Below are 21192 nucleotides of genomic sequence, written 5' to 3'. Positions count from 1 at the left end.
CCTTACAACTATAACAATAATATCACTGAGAAGAAAATATGCAAAAAACTCCGAAAATAATAATCTGAAAATCGAAGATGCCCCAGGAGATGAAATAGAGATTGCGGAAGTAAATTTACCTACAACTTCGAAAGAAACTAAAACATCCAGCATTTACAATATTCATTCATTTTGAACAATCGGGACGATTGTATTTAAGAGGGGAGGAGTTAACACCAGACATATTCAAATTCAACATTAGCAACCCAAAGAATTCATCAACCAAAGTATAAGCGTGTCATTTTGCTGACACTGCAGTTCCCACCGAAACACTGACAACAACATCCAACAGGCAGACAGCAACATTCCATCGCCAACACGAGCAGGTGTCCAGTATCATCTGGGTGCATGAATCCAAAGTATAAGTTAGGGTAGTTTTATTTCATTATTCACTTTGTAGTCCGGAACCTTAACCAGTAAAGACGTGATTGCTTGCAGTAAGCAGCAATCACAAATTTTTAAAAAAATAAATAAATTAACATTGAATTAATTTATATATTCTTGATCAGCGTAAAATTCTAAGACGATTTAGCCCTGTCCGTCTGTTGTAATCACGCTACAGTCAAACGAATTATGATAGGCAGGTCAAGTTCGAAGATGGGCTATATCGGTCCACGATATCGTATAGCCCCCACATAACGGTACTCCCGATATTCGGTATTTTGATGATTTCAGCCACATTTTTCAATGGAATTGTCTGAAATTCCACACAAGGAGTCCCTTGTGAGCACTTTACCCCCAGAAAGAGAATTATCTATATAGGTTCACAATATCGTATAGCCCCCATGTAACGGTACCCCCGATATTCGGTACCCCCTATATTCGTTATTTTGATCGTTATTTTAGCCACCTTTTCCAATGAAATTGTCTGAAATTCCACATAAGCTGTCCGTTGTGAGTACTTTACCTATATATATCCCCCATAAAACGGTACCCCCCGATATTCGGTATTTTGATGATTGCAGCCACATTTTTCAATGGATTTATCTGAAAATCCACACAAGGAGTTCCTTTATCCCTTAAAAGATAATTATCTATATAGGTCCACGATATCATAAGGCCCCCATATAACGGTATCCCCTATATAGGTCCACAATATCGTATATCACCCATATATCGGCACCTTCTTATATTAGATATTTTAAATATTTTAACTGAATTTTTAATGGATTTTATTTTTTTGAAAATTATCTAATTCATTCCAAATGGTGAAGGGTATTGAAAGTTCGGCCTGGCCGAACTTACTGCTTTTTTACTTGTTTTTCCTCTCCTCTTTTTACACAAAAATTACAGCCAGCTTTTATGTTACCCGGAGGTGTGGAGATATTTCTGTTCACTGAATGAATGTTCACAGCTTGAAGAGAATCGGTTATACATATCGTATTTAATGAGAGTTCTTACTATTCAAAATTGCAACCCTTTGTGGAGGAGTGGGACATTTTTCGCATTTGACCTAAATTTGATATGTATATTACGATGTCCGAAGTTTCAAGGCGGATACAATTTTTAATTGTTGTGAGGGTGGTATCAGTTGGATGGGTCCAAAATGATCCACTTTCAGCCATATGGCTGCTGTTATAATATTGAATCCTAACATACAGGGTGAGATAAAAAAAATTCAGCCAACTTCAGACTGCTGTCATTTACAAGCCACTAGTCCGACAGCTGTTAAAATTATTCCAGTGACTGCTCATTATATTGTTTACAAGCGTACAAAAGCATTTTGGTGAGAATTTTCCAGAAAAAAGTTATTCGTGATGGAATTCAAGCGTGATAGTTTGACTTCTTTACATTTGGCTGGAAAACCACAAGTGGCTATCGTTAGAGCACTCCAGTATTTAAATGTGAACAAATCTCTTGTGTGTCTCTCTTGGACATTCCAACAGGACTCAGCACGCGCCACCGAAGAGTGGTTACAGAATGAGGTTCTTCGCTTCATTTCCAGCGCACAATCGCCACCAAAATCTCCGGATACCAATCCGTTGGACTATTGTCTCTGGAATATTTTGGAAAGCAAGGTTAGCACCAAAAAATACCAAAGTGTCGATCACTTCAAGCAAGCGCTTCGCCGGGTATGGGTCAAAATACCGCAGAGGAGCATTCGGGCAGAATATGACGGTTTCATTGGCCGTTTGAAGGCCATAATTCGTGCCAAAGGTGAACAATTCGAACAAATCTAAACTTATTCCAAAATTTGATGATATTTCCGACATTTTTTGCTTTCATTAAATAAAATTTCAAAAAATATGTAAAAATTATGGCGTTTGACTTTGTTGCAGTTTTTTTTAACTCACACTGTGTTTTGGGAGGATTTAGCACATAAATCGAGTCAATGCCCTTAATCAGAATATAAGCATATAATCTAAACGGGCTTTTAGATAAACAGTTTAAAATACCTTTGACATTTCCGATAGTTAACATATTCGGTACAATTTATCAATTTATTTCACATTTTATGTATGGGTAAATAGTACATGGCCCTCAAGTTTTTGTTGCTTTCTGTTTACGGTAAATTACTCACTTATTGATTGATTTCTATTTTTACAAAAACCAAAAAACTTTCAAAATAAATATCATCCTCCTTTCTTCTGTCAACGGCCTTGTATTATTGATTGTTGTTTTTCATTAAAATACTTGTGGAAATAATGCAAACTTATCCAAGGTTTAAGTGCCCATGTCATGGATGTCCTTCAATATTCTAACCCATGAACGCACACAAACATTTTCACATTTTTAATCATACCTTTTTATTTCAACAATTCATCAATTCATTCATATTTGCTTTTGCGTGAAGAACTTCATATATCCTTAAAGGCTTTTAGACGACCTAAACTAACATTTACATCCTTTAATTTTTGCCCCCTCTCACTTTTCCCATTTTTGTTTGTTTACTTCTTCTTCTTGCTCATCTTTTTCGTCCTTCTTGCAGGTAATAACGGCTTCGGATTCAGCACCAAAAGCACTCAGGGATTTACGTAATCGTTGCCTTAATCCTGGTAAATACGCACAACACCTCGAACGTTGGCTCTCCTATTATCCTGCCCAGCAGCTACATATCATCGATGGCGAACAATTGCGTCTCAATCCCGTGGATGTGATGAACGATTTGCAGCGTTTTTTGAAAATCCAACCGGCTCTCGATTATTCCAATCATTTGCGCTACGACGTGAAGAAGGGTTTCTTCTGTCAGGTGGTCAGCGAGAAGCGTAATAAATGCTTGGGCAAATCAAAGGGACGTCAATATCCACTCATGGATGAACGTAGCGCTAAATTGTTGCAACGGTAAGTGAACGATGTAAGGTGTTAAAAGTGGAAATGTGAAGAGAGTGTAGCTATCTTTTACTTGTCAGAAACGAAGGTGTTTCACTGAACAGTGTTTGAAGTGCGTAGAAAGGTTTTCGTTATGGTGGCAAGAAAACCTCAGCAAAATTCAAATATATTGAAATCAATGCAATTTGTTAACAATCTTAAAAAGGAGATTAGTCTTCGCCATTTCCCAGCTATATTCTCCAAATAATTACCATTTTTTTCGAGAAATTACTTCTTACGAAGTAACCCAAAATTTGTTGAAAAATCCATTTAAGTTCGTAATCGTTATTATTAAAATGTATCTGGGGTTTTTTAAGTTGACTCATGTCAATTCTAATTAATTATTATTACGTTGTTATACTTTCTGAAATAGTTAAAAAAATGAAATCATCGATTTTGTTAAAATCATGGTGACATGATCCATTTTTGGACGTTTTGGTGGGCATTATTAAAGAATAAACCAATAAGGAAAGATAAAACTCTAAACACTATGCATTTTTGGTAAAGTCACTTGTAGCAAATACACGTTTATATTGGCAATTTAGGTGTTAATTGCGTGTTAAGGCTTTATAGCGGTTTTTATTTGAAATAGGTTAAAACCAACCTATAAAAACTATATTTTAATCGATTTCTAAACTAAGGTAAATTTATGTTGCATGTGACCTCTCGAACCAAATATCGTTTCTATGTAGTACATATTATGACTTTCAGAATAATTAAATATAGAATCGAATGGAGCTATTTTATTTGATCAAAAGTAGCATCCTTGATATTTTTTTTACATGAAATTAGAGGGAAATATATATGGGAGACATATCCAAATCTGAACCGAGCTTGACAAGACTTGGAAAGTTATTTTTAGGATGTACCCAATATCATATACCGGAAATCCTTGAATCCTTGAGTCTATCTAAATTTTGTAGTCTCTGGCAAAATTCATCCCATTTCGGCTGTTACACATTTGACATTTGAGCAATGTACTTGAAATCGAACAAAGATATATATGGGAGCTATATTAGAATCTGTACCTATAGCTATAAAATTCAGCAGAGGTATTTCTGAGCTGTATCTGATATCTGGTACCAAATATGATTTTTCTGGAGTGCATATTACGAATGTTGGGGACTTAAACACCGAGTCGGCCGAAACATATATATATATATATATATATATATATATATATATATATATATATATATATATATATATATATATATATATATATATATATATATATATATATATATATATATATATATATATATATATATATATCTGAACCGATTTTCACCAAATTTTATATACTTGCTTTTTGGCTGAATTATGCCAAAATTCATTTTATTTGGGCTGGAGTTAACCATTTTTGGTGCACAATAAACATGAAATCGGAATGAGATATATATGGGAGCTATACCCAAATCTGATCCGATCACGATACAATTTGGCAAAGGTATATCTGACCTGTATTTGATATCTGGTACCAAATAACACTGTTGCGGAGTGCATATAGCGAATGCCGGGGACTTAAGCCCAGAATCGGATGAAACATATTATTGAAGCTATAGCTATATCTGAACCGAATTTCACCAAATTTCAAATGCTTGCTTCGGACCTAATTTCGATCGGATGCGCCGAAATCCAATCCATTTGGACGAATATTACACATATGGCACATAATAAAATTGGATTCGGACAAAAATATATATGGCAGCTATATCTAAATCGGAACCGACCACCAAAAAACGGCCAAAACGTGCCTAGTCGAAATAGCGGTTTTAGACCCTAGGTCTCTTTGGACCAAATCCGTTTCAGGACATTTGGTGTCAATTTACCTATGTCCCTCCGTTTGTTTTTCTGGCTTGTGAGCACGATAACTCTCGAAGGGAGTATCCGATTTGATCCAAACCTGGCACATCGTAATATTATTGTCAAACTTAAATCGAGTTCGGATATTGTAATATCGGTCCACTCCTTCTGGTACCACAAAGTACCACAGAGGGTCGAATTGTTCAATAAAAATAATTTACGGCACAGAATGAGAAAGGATAATCCGATTTTGCTCCAACTTTGCAAATCCTAACATTTGTATCAGTGCTAGGTGGGGTGCAAAAATGGACAATATCGGTCAACTCCATCAAGTACCTCCCCCACAATAGATCAACATTTTAAATAATTATAACTTTTGTAAAATGTTAAAAAAGCCTCCGATTGTCTTCAAATTACACACCTCACAATATTTTTATTAACCCAAGGTCTGGTGTGAAGATATATCGGTCCACTTCTTCTGGTACCTTCTCCACAGGGGTTACAATTTTAAATATCCATGAAGGGTCAAAATTTTAAATATCCATGATGCCTATAAAACGCGAAATTAACATCCGATTCAATTCAGACTTGGCACATCTCCATATTTCTATGAACACAAGGTGTGTAAAAAGATGGTAGAGATCGGACCATTCCCACACAAGGGGCAAAGTTTTGAATAACCAAAACTATCATAAAATTCTAAACAAGCATCCGCTTCTCTTCATATTGTCGTAAAATGATGCACACATTTTTATAGAAGTAAAACGAGTACCTGAAAAAGTCCAAACTTTGTAATATTTATATCAGACCTAGACCAGCAGCGAATAGGGAAAATATTGGTCCACTACTTTTTGTATTTCTCCAGATAAGGTCAAAATTTTATATCATAGTAACTTTCGTATAATGTGAAATCAGATTCCAACTTCTCTTATAGATAACTTTAGATCTCGCATGAATGTGTGGCATGCCGTTCCCATGGCCTGATACCTTTCCCTCAGAGGGTCAAATTAAATGATTTTTTTATAAAATGCAAGATTATTCTGCCAGTTCTCTTCAAAGCTATCACATTACAATATGCTTACTAACATTAGATCTAGGGCTATACATAAAAAAATTGTCGAATTCTGAAGTTATATATCAGTCTGAACCTCATCTTAAACTTTCTAATTTGCTAATAACCATTTAGTTAATTATCGCGAATTGCAAAATCTAGTCTGACTCTGAAACAGATGTGAGGCCTGCAACTTTAATGTCCACAAAACTGTTTTTGGCCGTATAACCTGAATATAGCAACAAGTGGGTCCTAGTCGAATAATAGTATTATGATTTGCAATGTTTAGACCAAGTCGATGACCACAGTTAACACATACGAGATTCAAGATTATAAAAACTCTATCACAGTATGCACCAAACTTGTGATATTTTTGACTCATTTCTCTTTTTATGAGAGTTATGATAATTCAAAATATTGACATTTTTTGGAAGGTATCTGACGCACCACAGAAGTCGTAAGTTTGCTACACGTGAAAAAATTGTCGATATTTTTTGACGATAATATCCTTTTTCTAACTCGATTTTCTATCTAACTTATAGAAGTAATAAAATGTGCAAAATTTGGACCAAATCGAATCCTCTTTTGAGAGTTCTCGAAATATTCTGAAACGTATTTAGTCCGAATTGCGATGTATATTATGCCTGCATCTGGGGAGTATGCTCATATTGTGTAGTCAATATTAGGCGGCTTCGTTGCTGACCTTAGAAAAAATGTGACCTTATTCGTTCTGAAATTAAAGACAGCTCCGGGTTTTTTTACTCGGAATCAACGGTATCAGATGTTCTCTGGTATTAACTCTGTTCGACGTGTGGTTCGAAATAAGAAATTCCTGTAAAGGAGATAAGCTCGCAATGTGGAAGCGAAATTTGCACGAGACTAGCATATGTTGCGTTGAGTGGGCAGGAATCCTTCAACAACTTTTCTCTGCCATTTCATCCCATGACCCTTGTGTCATTTAAGACTCTTCACTGTTTCACTGGCCTCCATTTACTGTGCAACTCATTTTATTTATAGACTAGCAAAAGTGAATATCATTAACTTCGGCCCGAGAAGAATGATGGATAGCTGGCTGCCGGGCTGACTAAATGGATGGATGGATGCATATTTGATGGGTTGAGCAGTTTCATTTTCTTTTTTTCAACTCTTCCTTTTGGTTGCTCGTATTTTCCGCATTTTGTGTTTGTGGCCGCTTAATGTGGGTTTTTGTGTTAGTCGTACTAAATGGCTGACGTGGCAGTAAAACTGTTACAGTTTTTTTAAAGGGGTTAGACGGATGAAGGATGAGACGTTACAAAGGAATCTCTACTCTCGGAGAATGATGGATGTGTCTGCTTCTTCAGTTCATTGCATTTCGGTTGGAATTTCTCTTATTATCTTTTCTTTTTTTCCCCTTTTTTGTTTATTTGGCTTTTACTTCGCCTTTTATTTGTCATTTTGTTCGGGATTTAAAAATAAGAGAAGATGAGCGAGAATTTTTCCCCATATACATATCCATTCTTGTGTATTGTGTGTGTACTTGGTCTGATGGACGTTCATTTTCGTATTCGCCGAGGTAAAGCAGATATGTTGGTATATTCAAATGATTTGCATTTCCCCCTTCTTCGTTGGGATACTACAACAACACAAGGATTCTCCCTGGTGACACCGCTGGCAGAAGCTTCTGTTGCTGCCACTGTTCTTCAACGTCATCATTCTCATCTCATTTGTTTGACGTACTACTTTTGTTTCGTTCGTTACTAATTTGTTATTCTGTGAACTGGTGCACGGACGAACTTTGTTGATATGTTGATTTTGTGGGTGTGTTATCTTTTTTTTTTTTTTTTTTTTTGAATATTCTTTGACATTCTCCTGTGGATTTATTCAGAATCGCTTATTTTTCTCTTGACAATTTAATAAAAACTTGACATTTTTCGGGAGAACATAAATGATAAAGGACATTTATTTTGCCTTTATTCCTGTATACCAAATCTGACGTCCTTTTTTCAGCCAGTGACTGTTGGGGAAAACAGAGGCTGAACGACGACTAATGATGGCCACTTAAATCTGATTTCATACATCTACAGTTCAAGAGTATTTCTTGTGCATCATTTACTTTTTTTTTTGCTTATATCATGACAGGTCCAGAATGACGTAAGCATTCCTAAGAATACAATCCAAATAATTGTCTTCATGGATATCAGACAAGATATATTCATAATTTTTCAATTATTCCAAATTGTTTAAAAATGGAAAAAAAACATTTGTGTTAGAGTGTACGAATATATTGAACAATGTGCTGGGTATTTTGAATGTAGTAATTAGCTTTAATTAACAACACAATTAATTATTAAGCTTTTATACACATAATACACTGTGTAATAGAATTTATTTGGGGGAGTTTATTTTCGGGTGATAAAAGCACTTGGGATGAAAGTAAAAGAAACAAATAAAAAAACAGTAAGTTCGGCCGGGCCGAACTTTTAATACACTCCAACTTAGGGTAACATTTATATATATAAAATATCTGAATTCAAGCGTGTTTCACTTTAAGCTTCACATACCAGTAAGACCTTCTGCATAATGCAGTTAAAGTTATCAAAAAAAAAAAAAAAACCATAAAGTGAGTGAGACCGTTATATGGGGCCATACCAAAACGGGAACCTCTATAGACAGTTTTATAATTCATGGATTATCATCCATCAAATCTTCCAAAATACCAAGTTTGAAACAATTATGTGGGTAAATGTGACTAGGATTATCAAAATACCGAATATCGGTGGGTATAGGAAAACGTGGACCTACACATACAATGTTTTGCCACACGAGATACAACTCATTACGAAAATGTGGCGAAAATCATCAAAATATCGAATGCCGGCAGGAACTGGTATATGGATACTATACCAAAACGTGGCCTATACATACAATGTTTCGCCATCGGAGCTAAAACCCATCATGGCCAACAAATTCCAATTTTTAGACAAATGCGTGAGAAAATGTGGTGAAAATCTACAAAATACCAAATATCGAAAGATACCCTTATATAGGGACTATACCAAAACATGGACCGATATATCTCATTTTCAATACCAACCATTCTAGACACAATACAAATTGTTCTGCTAAATTTTGACGCTCCACGTCAAAAAATGTGGGCTGTATCGTGATTTTAACAGACAGACGGACATGCGGATATTTATTGGCTCTTGGTCGCAATTTGGTGCGTACTTACTTGTAACGAAGTTTATGTCCAAATTCTTAAGAACTCTAAATAATATTTTACATTTACTAGCGCCTCTCTGTCCATCTCTCTGCCAATGTATTTTTGTGAACAAAATGCAGGTCACATTTATAATTTGATTTAGATAAAATTTTAGACAGGTCATTTTTTTGATCTAAGGACGAACTCTATTGAAATTGGAGATGATAGTCGGATCAGATTTCGATCGCCCATATATGTGTCCGTCCGATTTGTCTTTTATCGTGGACCAAATGCGCAGCCCAAATAGAATGAAATTTGAGACATGCAAGCAAATTGAGATTGGAAGCAAATACTTCAAATTTGCTGAAAATCGGTTATACCCTCAGCCAGATCAAAATAATGGTTTTGGACATATGTCATTGGACATTTCGAATCTTTCTAGCGGGTTCCGTCTGTCTGCCTGACTGGCTGTTGTGCCCGATAACTCTCGAAGTGGCTATCCGATTCCGCGCAAACTTGGAACATTGTTATATTATTATCAAACTAGGATCGAGTTAGGATAAAAGCAATATGGGTCTACTCCTTTTGGTAACTCCCCCACAAAAGGTAAACATTTTGCAAAGAAAATAATTAACCTCATAGAAAGAGAAAGGGTCATCCGATTTTCTTTAAACTTTGCAAATTACAATCTTTCTATCAGCGCTGGATGAAGTGAGAAACTGGAAAATATCGTTTAATACCTTCTAGTACCTCCCCCACAACGATTCAAAATGTTGAACAATCAAAACGTTTATAAACTTTGAAAGAAGAGTCTGACTTTCATTAAATTTCTCACATCCCAATATTTATATTTCTACCAACTCTCTTTCTTGTGCGAAGACAGGATAGATCAGACCACTCCCTCTGGTACTTTCCTCACAACGGGTCTAAATTTGCCCATAACCCTGAATAAATACAAAATGAGCATCCTTTTCTTATCAAACTTAGCACATCCCAAAAAACAATTTTCCCACACAAGATCTATTTCGAAGTTGGGATTGGTAGGACTACTCCTTCTGGTAACTCCCCCATAAGGTGTCAACATTTTTAATAATAACTCTTATAAATGGAAAATAATACCAACTCTTGATCTTCTATGAAGATATGAAAGATGGGAACACTCCTTTTCGTACCTAGACCACACACAAAAAGTCAACGTTGGGTGTGTAGGTCTCAAGTTTATGATACGTCACAAAAATGGTCAAATGCTGACAGTATATATTTGTCGGCAAGCTGGCTGAAACTTTTTAACATGCCATAAGCCTATTTCATTTGATACGGCCTCGAAGGGATTTTACAATTTATTACCAAACATAGGTGAAGTATGGAAATGGGCAGTATCGGTCCACTTCTTCTGGTGTCATCCCCACAAAAACTCAAAAATATAATATCTCCCAATATTGGTTCACTTCTTCCATTACCTCTACCACGAATGTTATTTTTATACCCTCAGCCATATGGCTACAGAGGGTATATATCATTTGATACGGCCAAAATGTGCCTAGTCGAAATAACGGTTTTAGACCCTAGGTCTCTTTGGACCAAATCCGTTTCAGAACATTTGGAGTCGATCTAGCGATGTCCGTCCGTCCGTCCGTCCGTCTGTCTGTCTGTCTGGCTGGTGCGCACGATAACTCTCGAGGGGAGTATCCGATTTGGTCCAAATTGGGTACATCGTAATATTTTTGTCAAACTTATATCGAGTTCGGAGATGGGCAATATCGGTCCACTCATTCTGGTACCTCCCCCACAAAAGGTAGAAATTTTCAAAAAATATATTTTTTGCACAGAAAGAGAAAGGATAATCCGAATTGGCTCCAACTTTGCATATCCTAATATTCGCGTCAGCGCTAGGTCAGGTGTGAAAATGGACAATATCGGTCCACTCCATCAAGTACCTCCCCCACAAGTGGTCAACATTTTGAATAATTACAATCTCATTAAATGAGATGTAAAAGTCCGATTGTCTTCATATTTCACACATCCTAATATTTGTATTAATCCATGGTCTGGTGTGAAGGGGGAATACATCGGTCCACTCCTTCTGCTACCCCCCTCCCCCCCCAAAAAAAAAAAAAAAATATTCAAATTTTGAGTACCCATGAAGCTCATAAAACACCAAATTAACATCCGATTCCATTTAGACTTGGCACATCTGTCGCAATATTTATATCATATTTTTGGGTCCGACAGGAAATGGGCAATATTGGCCCATTCCTTCGGGACCTGCTCCATAGAGGGTCAAACGTTTGAATAATCTTAACACTAGTAAAAATATATTTAAATAATCGAAGATAGGCTGAGGGTATATATCTGGCGGCAATACCGACTGATACTTTTTAACTTGTTTTTAAATAATAACAGCATAAAAACGAAGTTCGTGTTTCTTCAATCTTGACACATTCCTATATTTGGCCTAAGTTCAAAAATCGAACACATCAGTCCACTCTTTCTGGTACCTTCCCCACGACAGTTCAAACGTTTTTCAATAAATAACATCAAAATCTCATATAGAGCAACTGGAGTATCCGATGTAGTTCAACTTGGCACATAATATTTGTATCTCCTCGACAAGAAATCAACATTTTGATATTGAAATATTGAAACTTGTTTCAGAATGGAATACATTGGTCTACTATTTTTGGTACCTACACCATAAAAGTGTAAAAAATAGTACTCGATGCACCCCAATTTGACTTGTAGTAATATCTTTATCAGACTTTGATCGGGAGTGAACATGTATAGTACTACCCAACAGTTTTTCGTACATACCTACCAAATAGTCATAATATTCGCATTTCCTTCTGCTAAATCTGCCATAAATAATTTTTAATAAATAAATGACCAATTATTTCTACAAACACTACATCTAGTATAAAGATGCGAAATGAAGATGTTTGTTACTTTAATGGACGATTATCCAACTTGGGGCTCATCTGCAGTCTTGGTAACAAAGAACTACTCAGCCAAGTCTTCAATTCTTCACTTAGACACGGTTTAAAGCTTCTTATATATGCCCGAAAGCTTCTTATATATTTAATTAACAAAAACTTGTAATAATGACCCTTATATAGTTTTAATATTTGGTTAACGACTTCGTCTTGCAGAAACTCAATTTAGTAATTAATTCAAACTTTATATATTTGTTAATTTTATACAGCGTTGTCACATTTAAGTCAATATCTTTTCTTAATAGATTCTCCATGATGCCTATAGGGGAATGTGAAAACATAAAGAAGAAAATCAAAAATAATGTAATTAAAAATTTTAAATCTGTTTTTTTGTTTTATGGCAGAATCTGAGTTTTCCACAACCATGTTATTGCTGATATTCTTCTGAAAGATATTTCTTTTTTGTTGAACACGTAATTTTAATTACGTGTACGATGAAGTCTTAAATGTATGCCAAATTATCTTCTCACAGCCAGATTGCCTGACAGAATTTACTCAGCCTCAGGTTGGCAATTTTAACCTATGCCGTAAAAATGTGGCCGGTATGAAGATGTCATCATCACAGCAGCCATGTACAACAACTTCCGTTTTCGTGTAAACAAATGACACTTATTGTCGCTCGCAGACGGATAAGATTCCACCAATACTAACATACATTTTTGAGCAGCTCTGCATTACTGTGCCGTAGAGTTTCTGACGCTCAATAACCTTGGGCTTTGGTGCGTATGAGTAATTTACATTTTATTCAACAAATTGGAAAGGGTGTACACATCACTCGTACGTAATGATGGATCAGATTATTTTCGCTTTTATTTTCCATTTATGTTCTCCTACTGTCTTTGTACTTTTAAGCATACGAAGAAAACGAAAGAGAAGAAGAAGAGAGAAAATAAAATCCATTAAAAAGACTTTTACCCAAAGACCCATTGAGTCTGATTTTATGGCATTAATTGCATTTTATTTTCTCCGGTACATTCGCTCAAGTACATCTTTCCTTTCATGGCATTGTTTACCTTCTTGATAAATATATGTATTGTGTGATGATAACAGAAGAACACAGCGAATATAAAACAGAAAAATAAAGCAAAAAAAAGATGATAATCGTCTTTAAGTTGTTTAACTAACTAAAGCAATCATATTATGAGCGTCTGTCTGTTTTGTGTCCCCGTTCTTTTGTGTAACGCGAATGGCTGAGTAAGGGCCAAAAAATGTAGACAAATATTATTGTGGAAAACTATTCAAACGGTCTTAAACATTTTGCGAGGAATGAATATGATTGACAAACATTTAGGAATTTTTTTTTAATTAGTTTTTTTTTTATATATGATTATGAGCAAGTTTCACCCTACATACATAGAAGTCCCTTGCACCGCTTTCATACTACTTCACAAAATTTAAATATAATAGGAAATAGTCTTCTATCGCCAAATATCAGAAGTTTTTTTGTTGTTTAAAAATTGTCCAGCTCTATTTTATTGTTGTTATTTTAATATGGTCAATATGGCATAAATGTCTTTATATATGAAGATCGTAAGTACGGTTGTAAGAATTTAAAAATTGCCCAATAATTTTTAATTAAGTACAAACACTAGGTAAAAAAAATATTTTTTTGGTGGCTCGTTCAGAAATTTCGTGTCTTTTTTCAAGGCCACAACTCGCAAGTTAAAGCAGCCTAAATTGTTTGCTGTTCTTTTACTTGTTCGGCGTGAGTTTAGTCTATGTCTTTTAAATACGGAGCTGTAGTTTTTCCAAGTCAGAAATATAACCATATCTGCCATCCCCATCATATGAGAAATCGTATTTTTTCCGTGCGAAATTCACGTTTTAAAAAACTTCAAACATATTAGCCTTAATAATATTTTTGTCAAAAATTGATCATTTTCTCAGACACATATTTTGCAAACCATTGTCTCAGAGCCTTGCTTTGAAAAGGTGTTTTAAAAATCCTAGTTTATATTTCACATTAAACCACCGTCCTTAAAAAATCTCGATTCTGTCTCCAACTTACCATAACCAACATTGGTATACCATTTGTCTTATGGCTGCACAGAATACACAGCCCGAATGTACATCATCTTAGAGTCCAGGTCTTCTTGCACAAATCGGAGTCGATCTATAGGAGTAAGGCTGTTGTGCAAGATAACTCTTGAAGAGAGTATCCGATTTGCTCCAAACGTTGTAGTGTTTAGATAACCTTAAGATCAGGCGCAAAAATGAATAGTTCTCCTTTACCACAAAAGGTCAAGATTTTGAATAAGAACTCTTGTAAAATATAAAATCAATATCCGATTTCCTTTAAAATTACTAGACCCTAATATTTTTGCCCATATTAGGCCAAGTATGAATACCACTTTTTCTCAGATTTAAGTCAGGAACGAACTTTTTAAGAGCTGTTAAAGCCTCAATTGTAGATGGTACTTTAACTCTAAATGTACCCAATATCGGGCTGGCCGCACTCTTAATACCCTCCACATTTGGAAGAAATTTAAATTAAAAAATTCGTCGAAAACACCGTTTAAATGAAAGCCGTCATATGGGGGCTATACGAAGGCGAGAAAATTTGAAATGTTCCCTTACTTTCTGAGCCAAGTAGTTCTTTTAGAGTGAATTTCAGAATATGCCCTTTTAATTAGAATTTAATAATTTTAGTTCCGGGACATTTCGTACAAGAAAGTGCTTTAAGTATTTTAAAACTTTCGATAAATAAGTCAGGAGGTTACCCCCAAAACATTATCGAAATTGGTCCTAGTTGTGGTTTGGTTTAATTTCGTTTCGGATGTAAATGTATCCAAAAGAATAGTTTGAAATTATACAGTTGAGAGATTACAATTCCAACATGGAACAATTGTTAATAATAGTACAGCGGGTCAATTTGGCGCCCAATATGAAAAATCGTATACTCGAAACCAAAATTTAATTTAAAGCCGAAATGAACTGTTATATGGGAGGTATAACCTCCTCTGGATCGACGAATCTGATCCGACATTCATCAAAATCCCTCCTATTTGAGATGATATTAAACATTTTAGTCACAATAAACGTGAAATCGGATGAAGATATATATGGGAGCATTAATCCAAATCTGAACCGACTTCTATAAACTTTAGCGGATATTTCTATGATGTTTCTGAAAGCTGGAATCAAATATCATTTTTATGGAGTGCATTTTACGCCTGTGAGAGACTTAAATACAAAATCGGATAAAACATATACTATATGGTATATAGATATTTATGAACCGGTTTTTACCAAATTTGATGCACTTTCTGTCGGCCTGAATTTGTTTGTATTGAATTCGGGCTTATATTAACCATTTGGTACATAATAAAATTGAAATCGTGTATAGATATATATTGGAGCTATATCCAAATATGAAGAGATCTCGATAAAATTTGACAAAGGTGTTTCTAAGATGTATTTGATATATTTTCCTGAATATCGTTATTACGGAGTGCGTATTACACAGTGGAGAACAAATTTAACGAATCGGATGAAAAAAAAAAAAAAAAAAAAAAAAAAAAAAAAAAAAATATATATATATATATATATATATATATATATATATATATATATATATATATATATATATATATATATATATATATATATATATATATATATATATATATATATATATATGGGAGCTTCATCTGAATCGATTTCCACCAAATTTGGCATACATGTTTCTATGTTCAATTTGGTTATACATTTGGTGCACAATAATCGGACGAAGATATATACAGGGTGAGATGAAAAAACTGCAACCAACTTCAGACTGCTGTCATTTCTAAGCCACTGGTCCGTCAGCTGTTAAAATTATTCCAATGACAACTAACCAGAACTCAAATGCCGGCCATTGGTATGGTGTGGGCCGCCATAACAGCCGAAGGTCGCCCTCCGCACGTATTAATTGACCGTGGCATCAGAAAAAATGCCGAATATTATCGCGAAAATATTCTGCAGGGTGCATTAAAGCCATGGTCACGCAAACATTTTGGCCGCAGTCCTTGGACATTCCAACCGGACTCAGCACGCGACACCCAAGAATGAGGTTCCTCGCTTAATTTCCAGCGCACAATGGTCACCAAAATCTCCTGATACCAATCCGTTGGACTATTGTGTCTGGAGTATTTTGGAAAGCAAGGTTGGTACTAAAAAATACCAAGCATAAATACCAAGCGCTTCGCCGTAATACCGCAGAGCAACATTCGGGCAGCGTGTGACGGTTTCATTGGACCTTTGAAGGTCATAATTCGTGCTAAATGTGACCAATTCGAACAAATCTAAACATATTTTAAAATTTGATGCGACATTTTAGCTTTCATTCAATAAAATGTAAAAAAAATGTAAATATTATGGCGTTTGTCTTTGTTGCAGCTTTTTACCTCACCCTGTATTCCTGATCAAAATAAAATTATAAAGCTATTTAGAGTTGACTGTCAGTCTGTTGAAATCACGAATCCACATTATTAAATCTAGACCTTTGAAATTTGGCAAATATTATTATATTATTTGCAAGCAGATTGGTATTGAGAAATAGGCAATATTTTTCCACATTTAGGTATAGCCTCCACATGAGGGTAACTCCAGATTTTCGTATTTTGAAAGCTGATTCCACAATTTCTAGCAAAATTAGCTAAAACTTGACAACTGGGGTTCTCGGTAGGCCAATTCTCTTTTTGCGAAAAATATTCCATTCAGGTCCACTTATTTGTATAGCCCTCATTTAAGGGTACCTCCCGATTTTCTGAATTTTTTAGGTTTCTGTTATAATTTCCAACCAAATCAGCTGAATCTTGACATTTGCGGTACTCGGTAGGTCTGTTCTCTCCTTGCGCAATGTGTGCGATTCAGGTTCACTACTTGGTAGAGCGCACATATAACGACAAACTATTCGCCTAAAAAAGTGTATCAGAATCTTTTTTTTTTTTTCTCTCCAAAATTCTCAACATTTATATATTTTTTATTGCATTTCAACATTGAAGTATGCCATTTTAATGTTTTTGCTTTTATTTTCGTTCTCTTGTCGTTCTCTTTTCAGATACTATTTAAGTCACAATACAGCACTTGTAAAACTCTTAAAGAAACTTGGAGCACGTCCTATTCCGCAGTGGCTTAAAGATGACCTTTCGACGGGTACGTGATAGCAACAGCAGCAGCAACATCATCACAGGGAGCGTAAATTGCGTGCAAGATTGCGCAAGCAATTGCATTTGCAATTGTTCATCTTCGAGCCCACATTTCACAAACATTTGTACCCAAATAAAAACACTAACACCAGCCACCACCAGTCAAACTTTCTAATATCGCAGCTGTCTAAAGAGCCTGCAGTCTTGCGTTCACGAGGTCAACAAGAAACGAACGTGGTCCGCCATCAGCATCGTCGACATCGCCATGGTCACGGTGTCCACTACAATAATCACGTTTATCCAATTCAGCATCAACAATTCCAGCTGCCACCACAACACTACCATCATCATCGTCCTCGTCGTCTATTAGCTTCTTAGAGCAAACATAGATTGAAGCCCAGATCTACTTGGATGAATAGCAAGCCATAGAGGAGTTGATGATTTGAATGTGTTCCAGAGTTCTGTTTCCGCCCAGTACAACAAAACGACCTGTAACGTCATTATTGCATGATTCAAATGATGGACATCACAATTGTGGCTGCGCACACGGAAAATTAGTTATCTCAAATGAAAGTAAAAATAAACCTAACACAAAACGATTCGAGTACACAGTACACTCCTTATCTGGGTACTTTAATGTACTCCAGTGTGAGTGTGTGTGTGTGTGCTTATGTTTCAATGACAATATATTGGTGAATGCTGGTTGATGGCAAAATAAATGGACAATAGAAATAAACTAAATGTCACTATACGATATTTGAAAAATAACAAAAAAAGAAGAAAAAACTCCTCATCACCTCTGGCCATTTGCGTGAACACAGCCATAACGTGACAATACAACACACAAGCCAATATAGCATTACGAAATGGGTCACCATCATCATCCATCCATTCATCCTGTCTACCACCTTAACCAACCAACCTATACACCACAACAACTACACTGATAGTTACTTTAGGGTACCATTGTAGAGTCGAAGCCATTTAGAAATTAGTTGCACAATGACATCCTCCAGACTTGCCTACACCACAAGCGAGCGCCGCCACAACAATACTGTGTGCCGTGAAAGTGTGTGGCAAGGATGGATCAAGGATGCTATGTAATGTAAATGTAAATCCAATCATATGTAGATCTATGTATGTGTATTTAGTATGTAAAGCATTAAGCAAATAAAGCAAAACGAAAATGTATAAGAAATCCACACAAAAAAATACTAGACTAAACTAAGTAAAATGTCCTAGTCGTCCTAGTGCCGTATGTGGGACAACTAACCTCCTCGTTGACTACTTTCAGAGTAGGAAAGCATTATCTCCCTCCTCGTCTGGCCTATCTATCATTAAGCGTGATTCGATGTGAAAGAGAAGAAGAAATAAAGCAAACACAACAGAGAAATCCCTGACCCAATAGCATTTGGCTGCATCCTACTCCACCACCTGCTTATGCTTATAACGACATGCTGCTAATAATAGTAACTTATATTAAACTAGCTATAAACGAAATCCTAACCGAACTGTGAATGGAAATAGGAAAAGAGAAAACAAAAAAACCATGTAAAAGAAAACGAAAATGTTAAACAAATTGAAGCCATAATAAATGTTGTTCTAAGTAAATATTAAGTTTAACGAGAAATGCTTTGTAAATATGTAGTTCGAGATGATAACTAACTCTGTAGTATACCGACTAAACTAAAGTAATTTTAAGAATGGAATGAAACTTAACGTAAAAGAGGGAAATCTAATAATAGGAAATATATCACCAACAGGTCTATTAAATAAAAGCTCATATCTAATACATATACAGTTTGTCAAGAAGGAAATCTCTTTTGGTTATCAATTTAAATTTTGGGCTTTTCTGATATTCTAATGTTTTTATTGCCTTATTGAAAAATGTTTTTTTCACATTAACTTCCGAATTCTGTATGACCATACAAAAGTGAATTCGAAAGAAAAACACCAATTCCGCAAACAAATTTTAAAATTACAGAGCATAACAAACAAGTAAAACAAAGGCTATAGCCGTGCGGGGCCGACCATGTGATGCCCTACAACACTACAATATATTATAAGCCCCCTTATGTCCAAATCCATTTTCGCTTTTGAAATTATGTCATTGAGCGCTGCCCAGATATTAAGCTTAGCTTTTTGACCATGGACATCTGCCCAATATTTACGCACTCCGTCGGGCTTTTAGTTGTTGTTGTCAATATTACAGCTAAATGTAATCCAATGGTTATCCAAAATGCCAAACTTCTTCCCTATCCTTAACTCTCTTCTCAGGCAAAATTCCGTGCCAATCGGTTTCAATTGTGTAATCAGGAAAATTTTAATGTTTTTGGTTCATTTGGACCCCTAAATATATTGCGATCATCTCCAAATGCAAGAAGCTCCTCTGTATCTCCAAATTTAGACTTATCTATATGATTTGCTTGCATAAAATAGTCAGAAGTTTGCCATTTAAGTATTTTGGATTTGGCCTGCAAGTTATTTTCAGCGTTTCCGTAGAATGGAAATGTGGGTATTTTTTTACACAAAAGTAGCTGTCCTAAACTCTTATTTCATGCAAGATTTCCTTTTGTTTCTATTTGTGACCTTTATAACGGCTGCAAAATTAGGAACATTTTTGTTGTTTGTCCATTTCAACCTCTAAATATATTGCGGACATCTTTAAAAAAAATAGGCCTAGCCCTTCTGAGTGAGGATCGGACGGTAATTGCAATATCTATATAATAACTCCAACCTGTGTTGTAGGGTGAAAAAATATTACAAAATTAAAGTAAAGTAGGAGAAAAAAGTAAAGTAGGAGAAAAAACATTGATTTTAAAGTTATTGAATTTAATTCACATGAATTTGGTAGTTTTATATGACAACAGTTGAATTATTAAAAAAGATTTTTTTCGAATTTGCGTATACAGAATTTAAGTAAAATGTTCATTTCGAAAAATTTTTATTTCACCAAAAACAGGGAGTTAATAACATTTAGTAGTACATTTACCTAGTCGATAAATAATTGTAGACCAATTCTATTCATTTTTCTTCCATAAAGTCCAAACTTTGTCATTAGAGTGTTGCGCAAAACACACCGTACCTTTTTGGTATCAACTTTTCATTTGTTATAAGAGCAATAATGGCAATAAGTTACTCTGTATAATGAATAAGCATATCGTATTGAAAGGGTAATGCAAATGTTGCACATTTGTGTTAAAAATTTGAATCTAGCTGAATTTCTATTAAACAAAGTGTCATAATGCGAAAAGTCTCATATATGGCATTCAAATTTCATTTGGGCTCAAGTACGAGCCAAGTCCCACAAGTCAATATTAAACTAAAGTTTTTTAACTAAACTATTTTTTTTATTTGACATTTTTTTATTTTAATTTTTTTTCTTGACAAACTGTGTAACCAATAACAACAAAATGAAAATGTGTAATAGAAAGAAAATACAATAAAACTACATTATAAATGCAATAAAATATCTGTTATAATTTGTGTGTTTCGAGAAAAAAAAAAACAGGTAAGACTTATAGGGTATATACGTTTATAACACTGTTCAACACAAAAATCATTACGAGAAAAATCCAGGGGGTTACTATGTAATTCGATTCGAAAGTAAAATATTTCGGATGCGATTTTTTCTACCAACTAACTCGAATTCACAAACACATTTCCTACTTTCGGATTGCCATA

The 21192-nt window shown here is 35.1% G+C and overlaps 1 protein-coding gene across 3 annotated transcripts in view; it reads left to right on the top strand.

The window, feature by feature from the left end:
- LOC101892243 (bifunctional heparan sulfate N-deacetylase/N-sulfotransferase) overlaps positions 1 to 20978 on the top strand; it is a 296793-nt gene extending 275815 nt beyond the window's left edge. For all 3 annotated transcript variants that reach the window (XM_059131766.1, XM_005190000.4, XM_011296865.3), the window contains exons 7-8: positions 2969 to 3321; positions 17421 to 20978. In XM_059131766.1, the coding sequence (XP_058987749.1) occupies positions 2969 to 3321; positions 17421 to 17523 (456 nt within the window). In that variant the 3' untranslated portion in view covers positions 17524 to 20978. The remainder of the gene's footprint in view (positions 1 to 2968; positions 3322 to 17420) is intronic.
- Positions 20979 to 21192: the final 214 nt, after the last annotated feature.

The sequence above is a fragment of the Musca domestica genome, unplaced genomic scaffold (assembly GCF_030504385.1).
Source record: "Musca domestica strain aabys unplaced genomic scaffold, Musca_domestica.polishedcontigs.V.1.1 9, whole genome shotgun sequence".
NCBI lineage: Eukaryota > Metazoa > Arthropoda > Insecta > Diptera > Muscidae > Musca > Musca domestica.
Note: the sequence above shows the minus strand (reverse complement) of the source record. Positions and strands in the feature narration are given on the sequence as shown.